General features: G+C 46.9%; 1 protein-coding gene across 1 annotated transcript; it reads left to right on the top strand.

Moving 5' to 3' along the window:
- Nucleotides 1–670: 670 nt before the first annotated feature.
- Nucleotides 671–9,898, top strand: BPIFA3 (BPI fold containing family A member 3). The gene is made up of 7 exons (XM_006764628.1): nucleotides 671–794; nucleotides 4,176–4,329; nucleotides 6,416–6,523; nucleotides 7,438–7,587; nucleotides 8,782–8,866; nucleotides 9,310–9,373; nucleotides 9,894–9,898. The coding sequence occupies exons 1-7, from the start codon at nucleotides 671–673 to the stop codon at nucleotides 9,896–9,898; spliced, it is 690 nt and encodes a 229-aa protein (XP_006764691.1).
- The last annotated feature ends 1,653 nt before the right edge of the window (nucleotides 9,899–11,551 follow it).

Here is an 11,551-nt window from a genome sequence, read left to right as displayed (position 1 = left end):
CTGTAAATTTTATTCACAAACCAGCAGTCATTCATGCATTCATTTCATTTCATAAGAATTCATTAGTAACTACCATGTGGTAAACCTGGGAGACACTGGACACATGAGGATAATTAGACTCACACTTGCCCTCAAGAACATGATAATCTGGTGAGGGATTCAGAGATCAACCATCCTCACACATCCATGTACTGTCACTTAGTCACTCAACAAACATTTCAGCCGCACTTAGTTTCTGGCAAACAAGCATCATGGTAGGCACTGAGTATGATCTTGCCCTTAAGAAAGTCTGAGTCCAATTAGAAAGCCTGAGATTAGCCATCCTTGCCTATTCATTCATTCATTCATTTACTTTTTCACTGAAAGGTCACCAACATCCAGCCTGTGCAGGATCTGGGAGAGAACTCCTGCTGGATGACCCAACAGAGGGCTCTAGTGGGCGTCTCCAAGCAACAAGGGCCCTGCTAGAGCCCTGGGCTCCCCCCAGGCTCTACCTGCTGCCTTCACCATGTGACCAGCTGCCAGAGCTCATCACAACACCTCCCCCACAGAATTCTGGGGGCTAACTCTGATGAAATCTTCTCGCAGAAAACCTTGAGTCCACCTATCCCAACGGCCACCCCCACAGCCACCTGACCCTTCTTGACACCTGCAGGTCCCAGAACCCAAGATGCATCCATTTTGGAAGCTCCTAATCCTCCTCTGTTTGCTGTCCTTGCCCTCAGCACTGCACAAGCAGCCCTGGCCTGGCCTGGCGAAGGTCCACGCAAGCAGCAAATCCACCCTGGTGAGAAGTAAGCTAAGCCCATGCTCTGCCTGTTGTCACAGGGTGGGTGGGGAAGGTATCATCTGGGCCTCGCCACTGACTTGCTGTCTGGCATTGGGTCAGTCACTCACCCTCTTTTCTTCCTTTTTTCTTAGACCTCAAGTACGGACAATTGAGGCTGACTTGGTCATGCGCCAATTCATAGCACATTATCATTATCATGAGTCAGGGCAAGGCCCCTCTTTGATTTGATTTTATGTTATTTTCCTCTTATTTGCACTCCCATTCCCTCTTTCTTGGCAGGCACTGCAGTGTGTGTGAGTTTAAATATGCCCAGATCTTTGTAAAGCATGCAGTGTTTTTACTTTACATAATGATATTGCCCAATAGATCTCATTGCTTCTGACTGGTTTCACTGAACACTGTTGACACCTGTGGCTTCAGACTGGTGCAGATATTCATCCACTTCACTACCACTTGGCCATTTCCCTAGGGATGGACACTTGAGTTGTCTCTAACTCCCCACCACTCTGAGATGAACATCCTGGCATGTGTCTCTAGGGGAACGTCTCTGAGATACACCCAAAGACAAATAGCTGGGCTCTATGGCAGATGAAAACTCAATTTAACCAAAGATTGCCAGATTTCACTGTAGAATGTCAGTGCCAGTCTACACTAACTCCAGTAATAAACAAGCATACCTGTCTCTTCATGTTCCCCAGCACTGGAGAGTATTCATCTGTGCCAGCCTACTTGGGCTGCCATAGCAAGATACCACAGACCAAGTGGCTAAAACAACAGGCACTTTCTCACAGTTATGGAGGTTGAAAATCCAGGATCAAGGTGCCCACAGGGTTTGTTTCTGGTGAAACCTTTCTTCCTAGCTTGCAGATGGCCACCTTCTTGCTGTGTCCTCACATGGCCTTTCCTCTGTGTGTTGCAGAGAGAGAGAATGCACTGGTCTCTCTCTCTCCTTGTAAGGACACTAGTCCTATTGGATTAGGGCCCCACCCTCTCCCTCTCCCTCTCCCTCTCCCTCTCCATTCCTTTCTGAAATAAAAAAAAATATTTTTTAAAAGAATTCCATGAAGTGGGTATTATTACTGCTCCTATTATACCAGTGATGGCAAACCTTTTGAACTCGGCGTGTCAGCATTTTGAAAAACCCTAACTTAACTCTGGTGCCATGTCACATATAGAAATTTTTTGATATTTGCAACCATAGTAAAACAAAGACATATTTTTTATATTTATTTTATATATTTAAATGCCATTTAACAAAGAAAAATCAACCAAAAAAAAATGAGTTCGCGTGTCACCTCTGACACGCCTGTCATAGGTTCACCATCACTGTATTATACAGATGAGGAAATCCAGAATCAGGGAGCTAACAGAGCTAAGATTTGAACCCAGACCTGTGACTCCAGACACAACTTCAGTTTACAGGCAGCAGAAACATGGGGAACTGAAAAGGGGTCTGGGAGCTGATCCTGGAGGAAGGAGGGTGAGGTATAACAATGGTTTCTGCAGCTCTGCAGTAACCCCTAGTACGGGTCCTGATCATAGGAAGGGTCAAGACAGTGAAATAAATGTGTCTTATGGTGAGCTCTGGGGTTTGTCAGAGCTGGACCCATCCTGGGCAGGAGAATCTAGAGCCAAGAGAGGAAGAACTTAAACATGTCCATAGCTTTTAAAATCCCTTTCCCTTTTGGAATTGATTCTTTCCTGCTGGGAGCTCCACTCAGTTTATTCTGGGCATGGTGTGAGAAGATTTACATTTATTCTCTCTTTATTTGCCCATATATATATTTCAGTTAGTTTTATTAAAGCCTGGCCAGCCCTGACTGGTTTGGCTCAGTGGATAGAGCGTTGGCCTGCAGACTGAAAGCCTGGCCAGTGTTGCTCAGTGGTTGAGTGTCAGCCTATGAACCAGGAGGTCATGGTTCGATTCCCGGTCAGAGCACATGCCCAGGTATGGGCTCCATCCCCAGTGTGAGGTGTGCATGAGGCAACCAATTGATGATTCTCTCTCATCATTGATGTTTCTCTCTCTCCCTTGCCTTTCCTCTGAAATATATATATAAAGAAGATAGTCTAGAAAACACATATAGAAAAAAAATTCAACCTCCCTAGGTCTACATATCAAGTTTAATGAATGCGACAAATTAAAATATAATTGTTAATACTACCATAAAATTGGAAAAGAATTCAGAAGTATGCACAAATGTTAACCATGCTAAGAAATCATTATTTAAAACACTGAAAACCCATATTCCCAGATAATTTAAACACAGCAACTCTTCTTATTGGTGGAAAACTAGAAGCCACTTAAAATTTATAACAGAGAAATGGTCAAATAAATAAAGTATTCTTTATCTATGTGCCCAATGTTGAACTATGAAAACGGCAGAATACATAATTTTAAGTTAACATAATACTTTAAAAAATATTAGCTTTGAAAGGTAATGTGGCAGTATTTAATCATAATTTAAAAGATCCCTTAGCCCACTGCTTTCACTTCTGGATATCTATTTTATGAAGCATATGCACAAAGGTGTATGTACAATATATATGCTGCTTGTAGGAATATTTACTTTAATTTTTATTTAACTTTTAAATTTATCTATATTGTTGGAAGTATTACAAATGTTCCTTTTTTCCCCCATTGACTCCCTCCACCTCACACCCACCCCTCTCAGGCCTTCACCACACTATTAGTATTGTCTGTGTCCATGGGCTATGCATATATGCATATAAGTTCCTCAGCTCATCTCATTCCATCCACCTTCCACCCCCTCCTTTCCTCTGAAATTCATCAGTCTGTTTCATGCTTCTATGTCTCTGGATCTATTTTGTTCGTCAGTTTATTTTGTTCATTTGATTCCCCATATGAGTGAGATCATGTGATACTTTTCTTTCTCTGACTGGCCTGTTTCTCTTAGCATATTATTCCCCAGTCCCCTCCATACTGTCTCCTTTTTTTTTTTTTTTTTTTTACAGCTGCATAGTATTCCGTGGTGTAAATGTACCATAACTTTTTTTATCCACTCATCTACTGATTTGCCCACTTATTTTCATCTTCAACCAACATTTATTGTGATTGTGGCCTACATCTATGTTGGGCTCTGTGCTCCAGACTCAGAGATACAGCTCTGAGTGAACTTTCAACCCAAAGATCTCCTTTGAGCCGCTGTTGCCCACCAGACCCTCTGCAGGAGCCTCAGATCACCCCTGCCGAGCATAAGTTCACAGATGAAGAATATGGATCTCAGTGTTGGGGGCAGGGGGGTGACAGGCACCAAGCACTCAGCAAGTGGGTGCACGAGATGCAACTCAGGCCTCCTGACTCCAAATCCCCCGCCTTTTCCCTGACTTTGTGCAATGTCACCGACGCCTTATCCATTTCCAGTTATTACCCAGGGCCTCATGAAGCACAATGCAGAGGGCCGAATTCAGAACATCTGCCTCCTGGGCAGTCTGAATAACTCAAAGCAGGTGACTGCAGGGATGGTGGCCTGGCTAATCGGTGATAGCATGAGCCTCCAGCAGCAGCAAGAAGGCAGGTGAGACCCTGAACCCCATCCCTGGCCCTGGGACTCTTTATAGAGCTATGGGTCAGAAGGCAGGGCTAGAGAATGGAAGTTCAAGGACTGGGATGAGTGAAGATTGGAAGGAGATGTAAGGCCCCGTAGAAGGATGACCAGGATGGAGTGGGGGTATTTGGGAAGGCAGCACAGCAGAGTAATTAAAAGTGAAGGCTTGGGAGTGAACATTTCCTCATTTAAATCCTGGCTCTGCCATCAACCTTGGGGAAATTACTGGACCATTCTGGCCTCATCTATAACCCTGGTACCCAGAGCACAGCCTGGATAAACATCCGGGTGCCAAAGGAACCGAGGACTAGAGCCAGACATCTGAGCCCCGCTCTATTGCTTGATAGCTGTGTGACTCTGGGCAAGGCATTTGAACTCTCTAAGCTTCAGCCTTGAGTCCTCATCAATGAAATGGGCAGAATAATTGTCCCTGCCGCTGGGAGTTTAGGGAAGTTTTCTCTGCTGCACATGGTGGATGCCTAGCCATCAGTAGCTACAATTAAACTCACAGAACTGGGCCTGTCCTGCTCACCTCCGTTTTCACACCTTCCTCTTGACGGATGCAGGCCTCCCCAGCTTCCCAGTCTCAAAGATGCTCCCATACACCTGCTGTGCCTGGAGCTCCCTACTCTCTGACTCAAATCCCTCATTCTCTCCATTTTAATGAGCACCAATACTCCCCAGCAGGGTTTTTCTTGATGGGCGCAGCCATGATCACCTCCCTTCACCCATTCCTTAAACAACTGTTACAAATATTCATTGAGCGCCTACTATGTACCAGGACCTAGGCTGGGTACTGAGAATACACCTATAGACCAGACATATAGTCACTGCCTTTTGGGATCTAAAGCCTAGTTAGTGAGATAGGCCACAAAAGTAAAAAACTAATTTCAGGTGAAAGAAGATGTGGAGAAGACAAATATATCAAGGTGAAGGGTGAGGGTGAGGGAGCTGATCAGGAGGATCTGTCTACAGAGGTAACCCTGCCCAGCTGGTGTGGCTCAGTGGCTGAGCATTCATCTATGAACCAGGAGGTCATAGTTTGATTCCCAGTCAGGGCCCATGTCTGGGTTGTGGGTTCCAACCCCAATATGGGGCATGCAGGAGGCAGCTGATCAATGATTCCATCTTATCATTGATGTTTCTCTCTCTCTCTCTCTCTCTCTCTCTCTCTCTCTCTCTCTCCCTCTCGCTCTCTCTCATTTCCTTCCTCTCTGAAATCAATTTAAAAAGAAAAAAAGAGATAACCCTTAGGTAGAAACCTGAATGAAGAAGCAAGTAACATGAGGGACATGGGTAGCAGGAAGTGGAAAGACCCTGAGGTAGGAAGGAAATTGATGTTTGAAAAAAGAAAAAGTCCCATGTGGCTGGGTGAGCAAGATGGCAGCTGAGGCCAGGCACTGAAGGTCAAAAGGGCTGTGGTGGGTAGTTTGGATTTCATTCCAAGAGCAGCGAGAACCCAGTGGAGAACGTTGAGTGAGAGGGGAGTTAGGTCCCTTTGGCTGCCACATGGAGAACGGTCATAGAGAGGCCAAGATCAGGACCCGCAGCCCAGAAGAACTAGAGTATCTCCAGACAGCAAGAGATGGTAACCTGGACCAGGTAAAATCAACAGAGGTGGTGGGAAGTGGCCAAACTCAGGATGTATTTTGCAAGCAGACGCAACATGATTTGCTGGTGGTGTGAACGTGGAAATGAGGGATGGAGAGAATCAAAGACAGTTCCTGGGGTTTGGGCCTGGGCAACCTGGGGAGGTGGTGGAGCCATCTACTGAGCGGGGAGGCTTGGTGTGAGAACAGGCCTAGGTACTGAGTCTGCAGTTGGCTATGGGCTACACAAACCAATATGACAGCGTGGAACTGCGAGGGCACTCTGGGACAGCTTGCAGCCTAGGGCTCCTGTAGGTGGCTCTTGCCCTCAGAGCATCTATAAAAGGCTCTGACTCCAAATGCACTGCCAGGCCCGTTTTATAGACAAACCAGCCTTGTTTGTCACCCGAGGCCTTGATGTCTGAGGTTCCTCACCCTCACTGGATCTCTGTTCTTTCCTTGTGTAGCGCCAACATCAACAACATTCAGCTGGACTATGGCAGGATCCAGATGTCTGTCCCTAAGGAGTGGTTCTCGGCAGACATCTCACTTGAATTTGACATTGACTTGAGAGTGTAAGTCATACAGAAGCACGTGTAAGAGGTGCACCTCCTCCTCACTGGGAACCAGGGAGCTGGCGTGGGGGTGGGCTGGGAGGGAATTTGGCAACCTGTGGAACACAGATCTTTCTGGCCCCAACCTGGTTTCAAATCTGGGTTTCCAAATTCACTCACTGTGTGACCTTGGGCAAGTCACTTCATGTCTCTGAGCCTTAGTTCCTTCAGCTGAAATGTGGATGGCAATCACTGGTCGGTGGAGGCAGATCATTTGCTCATTTAAATCTCTGTGAATTCACTACACTGACTTAAAAACGAGAAGCACTGTATCTCATCACCTTTCTCTTCTGTTCGAACTATCCTTTAACACAGCCGTGGGCAAACTACGGCCGGCAGGCCGGATCCGGCCCATTTGAAATGAATAAAACTAAAAAAAAAAAAAAAAGACCGTCCCCTTTTATGTAATGATGTTTACTTTGAATTTATATTAGTTCACACAAACACTCCATCCATGCTTTTGTTCCAACCCTCCGGTCCAGTTTAAGAACCCAATGTGGCCCTCGAGTCAAAAAGTTTGCCCACCCCTGCTTTAACATCTACTGCCTCAAGGAAAGGGAGGCTGCAGCTCAACAGTAAAAACATAAAAATTAAGTAAACTCTCAACCTTTGAATTTCCAAAGGCTCCTAATCTGCTCTATTAAAAGGATTTTCAGAACCACTCTGGCTAATAGCAGTCTCCTCCTTAACCATTGAGCACAGGATTTAACACGCCAGCAACGTGGAGCCCCACTGGGCTGGTTTGTTGAAAAGGACTCGGAGTGTAGACAGTGGCATCCACACCGAGAGCCACTCTTCGTTTGGCTGCTTCCACCTCCTGCCTTTTCTCTGTCTCCTGCCCTTTGCCCTCTTCCTCCCTCTCTCATCCTCAGGAGGCCCTTCAAAAACAAGACTGCAACGACACATGCACGCATGAACCTCTCCGTGGAGTTCTGGCTGGAGAAAGACGAGTTTGGCCGGAGGGATCTGGCAATAGGCAATTGCCATGTGGAGCCCAGCAGCGTCCATACAACAGTTCTAACTGAGTAAGGTCCTAGCTGCCCCTTCCTGACTAGCCTTAGCTGGCCCTAGCTTCCTGACACATCTCCACCACCTCCTGGACGGACCCCAAACAGATCTCACCCTTTCCCCAGGATCTGTTCCTTCTCCTGTGTTCCCTGCCAATGATGGCCCTGCCACCTTCCCAGAAAGAAACCAGACTCTTCCTCCTCCTCACTCCTTGCAGCCCATCTTCACCGGCTCCCAACATTGACTTCCTGGCAGCCTCCACTGCTCCCTGCTCTCCATCCTTCACTGTGCAGCCCATGGTCCACTTCCTGGACCATTGCAGGAGCCTCCTCCGACTTTCCTTGACTGTACCTCACCTCCTTCACTCCATTCTCCTCCTGCAGCAGAAGTAACTTTCTAGCCCAAGAATCTAGTCATGTCCCCCAGCCGCTGCCTCAAACCTTCCAGTGGCTCTCCAATGGCCTCAATATGCAAACTCCTGGATGTCACTCAAGGCCTACTTGTCCTCTCCCTTGCCCCACCCTGCAGCCTTTTACCCCATAGTCTCTCTCAAGGACCCACCCCTTCATCAGCACACCATTTATTTTCACACCACCATGCTTTTGCACATGCAGATCCTTTTGCGGGGATGCCCTTCCTTCTCTAAAGCTCCTCTTCACCACTCATTCACTAACAAATATTTACTGAGAACTTACTATTTGCCAGGCACAGCATGCTTCATGCTAGTGATACAGCAGTGAACAAGACATAAAAAACACACACCAAAGCTAAAGGAAGATCTATACACTGGCTGGCCAAGTCTGTCAACCTCAACAGACTATGAGTCCCCCGAAGGCAAGCTTTCTCTCTGACTTCCCCATGTGGGTCCAGAATGCTGAAAGCAACAAAGTTTTCAGTGGATGTCCATTCATTTACTCATCAGACATTCACCGAGTTCCTAGATCATCCCAGACATTCACCGAGAGGACAGGGCAGGGAAAAGACTTGCGGACTCTGTAGCTCACTGACCTGAATCTAATCTAACCTACACTTACGCGCTGTGTGACCTTGGACAAGTCGCCTCTCTGAATTGCTCCTTTGCTGCTGTCAATGATGCCTCCTGTAGAGGGCTAACAACAGATGACATAATGGTGTAAGGTGTAGTCAATATACTGCACCTAGTAATGTTTTGCCTGTATTTATCTATTCTGTACATCTACCTCTCTTTCTAGAGATCTCTCAGCAAAGGTAAAACATTTTGTTCGCAATTTTAGACAAAACCTGGAAAAAGTTATCCCACATCTAATAGAAGATCAGGTAAGTTTGAGAAAAATGTGTTTGCCTTGGGCATCCTTCAGTCCGAGGGTCTGGGCATATATATTGGCAGTTTAGCAAAGAGTTTCAAATCTTGGGATTTAGAATCTGAAAGATCTCAATGAAAATGTTCAATTTTGCCCTCTACTGACTGTGTATCCTTGGGCAAGTGACTTAGACTCCCTGGGCCTCGGTTTCCCATCTGTAGTGCAGGAACCACTGCAGTCCCTATTTCATAAAGATGTGAGGATTCAGGGGGATGAAACGTGGAAGTGTTGTGTATGGCACCTAGCATGCAGTTGGCACTCAATACAAGGAAGCCAAGCCACTCCTGCCACGATTCCATGTGGAAGGAGATCCAGTAGAGTCTAAGCTTCCACCACAGGCCCTGTAGTTTTCCTTTCCCCAACCTGGATCTGACCCTTCTCTCTGTGCTGGTGGTGCAGGTATGCCCTCTAATTGGTGAAATCCTCAGGCAGCTGGATGTGAAACTGCTGAAAAGCCTCATGGGTGAGTGTCTGCATCCATTCAGGGAGGACACAGAATGGAAAAATGACTGGAAGAGCTGCCCCGCTGGGACCCCCAGTGAGGCCTGTTGAGGGAGCAGTGTCTGCACACGCTCTGAGAACACTTAGAGGAGACCACATTCCTGCCCTCAAGAGAGCTGGGACAGCAGAGGGCACTCCTACAAGCAGGCTGGGCCCCACTAAGTCACCTAAACCTCCACATTACCAGAGACTGTAGCTCTTCACTCAATCCTTTAGGGAGCACTGGCCCTACCCCAAACCTGGGACCACACACTCCAGTTGCAGATTAAACAGATATAGTCCCCCACCCTCATGGAGTTCACAGTCTAGTGAATGATTGACAATAAGAGCAAATAATCAGATACCATTTGGAAAGAGTTGTAATGGGAATGCTCTGGGCACAGGCCCTTGGCTGGCATGGGTGGATGAGTTTTCTTCCCTGTGCACCTGGGGGATGGAGGAGCGGACAAGCTGGTGACTGACACCAACTCTTCTCCTTACAGAATAGCCTTCTGCTCGTGAACTCAACCAGCTGTGTGTCGGCCAACGCTCCCCAGGCCAGGCTTGAGTGTCCAGCTGCCTGTTGATGATCGGAAGGAGATTCTACCTCTTGTAACCTTAAGTCTCCCTTAGAGTGGGGCTTCCACTGCCCCCAAAACTTTACACAGACTCCATGGGCATCCTGTCCTCCCCCATAATAAATTGCAGCTCTTAAGGGTGCAGAGATCCCCTGACAGGGTCCTGAGTTTCGATTCCAGAAGTAAAGGCCTGATGAAGGCTTATCCTGAGACTAAATATGCCTGGGTTTGCTCATCAACCCAGAAACACCAGAGATAACACTCTTTTCCTGTGTTTTGCATCCAGAAGACCATCCATAGATGCGGTCTTCAGTGCAGGGAGGGTCTTATTGAGATTTCCCATGCCCTCATTCATTTAAACCCATACTTACTGAGCACCTACTGTGTGCCAAGCATTTTGCTGAGCTCCAAGGGAATATAGAGAAAGAATGACAGAGTAGAAAAGCATAAACATCTGTTGGCATTGAACAGATCTGAGTTCAGATTTAATTTAGCCCAATGAGAAGTTCCATGAGGGTATGGACCATGTGCATCAGTAACCAATGAGACCCCCTCCCCCCCCCCCCCCGCCCCCAGCTCCCAGCAGAGGGCTGACACACAGTGAAAGCTCAGCCAATATCTGGGGTTAAATGAGTGACCAGGACTCGCTGGCTGTGTTTGGTACAAGGCACTTTACCCCTTGGTCTTCCTCACTTGCAAACTGGGAATAGAAAGCCTATAGGGTGTGGGGCAACAGGAGCCTTCACACTGCTGGCAGGAGGGAGGTTGTGCTACCTCTTTATAAAACTTGGTGGCAGCACCTCCTAACGTGCAACGTATAACATGGCAATTCCACTCCTAGGTCTATGCTCGACAGAAACATGTGCTTGTGGGCACCACAAGACGTGTACAAGATTGCTCATAGCAACAGTGGTCATATTGGCCCCAAAGTTAAAAAAAACCCTAACTGCCCATCAAAAGAATGCATAAACAGGAGATCTTGTGGGGTAGTCACCCAGCAGAATGCTCTACAGTAATGACAATGACCTGAAAAAGCACACAGCGACATAGATGCATCACACACACCTAAGGAAACCAGACACAAAAGAGCTCATGTTGCATCTCCCATTTACGTGAAGCCAAAACAGCAAAACTAATCTATGCTGTTCAAGGTCAAGATACTGGTTACCCCTTGGGGAGTGGCTGATCGACTGGGAGGGGCTCAAGCCAGGCAACGTTCTGTTTCTGGATCTGGGTGCTGATTATGGGGAGGGTGTTCAGTTTGTGATCATTCGTTGAGCTATTTGCTGATGTGCATTTTTCTTATTTAGGTTATACTTTAACAAAAAATGTATAAATAAAAATATTGACGGGGGAAAAACTAAGATGGCGGCAGAGATAAACACCGGGAAATTAATGCCGCACACAACAATTGATTAATACCTCAGAGAAACAATACGGACTTCATCCAGAACCACAGGAAGCCTGGCTGACTGTAAACTCTACAACTAGAAGGAAGGAAAAGCACACTGAGACCCGCAGAAGCTGCAGGAGAGAAGCGCAGAGGTACGGGGATCTCGCGGGGCTCGCGCGCGGAAAGGGGG

The sequence above is a fragment of the Myotis davidii genome, unplaced genomic scaffold (assembly GCF_000327345.1).
Source record: "Myotis davidii unplaced genomic scaffold, ASM32734v1 scaffold38, whole genome shotgun sequence".
NCBI classification, from domain to species: domain Eukaryota; kingdom Metazoa; phylum Chordata; class Mammalia; order Chiroptera; family Vespertilionidae; genus Myotis; species Myotis davidii.
Note: the sequence above shows the minus strand (reverse complement) of the source record. Positions and strands in the feature narration are given on the sequence as shown.

Excerpts from the sequence above, each read along its gene's own strand:
- BPIFA3 (XM_006764628.1), top strand. The coding sequence starts at position 671 with ATGCATCCATTTTGGAAGCTCCTAATCCTCCTCTGTTTGCTGTCCTTG. Across the intron at positions 795-4,175 it reads CAAATCCACCCTGGTGAGAA|TTATTACCCAGGGCCTCATG; the intron begins GTAAGCTAAGCC and ends ATCCATTTCCAG. Across the intron at positions 4,330-6,415 it reads CAGCAGCAGCAAGAAGGCAG|CGCCAACATCAACAACATTC; the intron begins GTGAGACCCTGA and ends TTCCTTGTGTAG.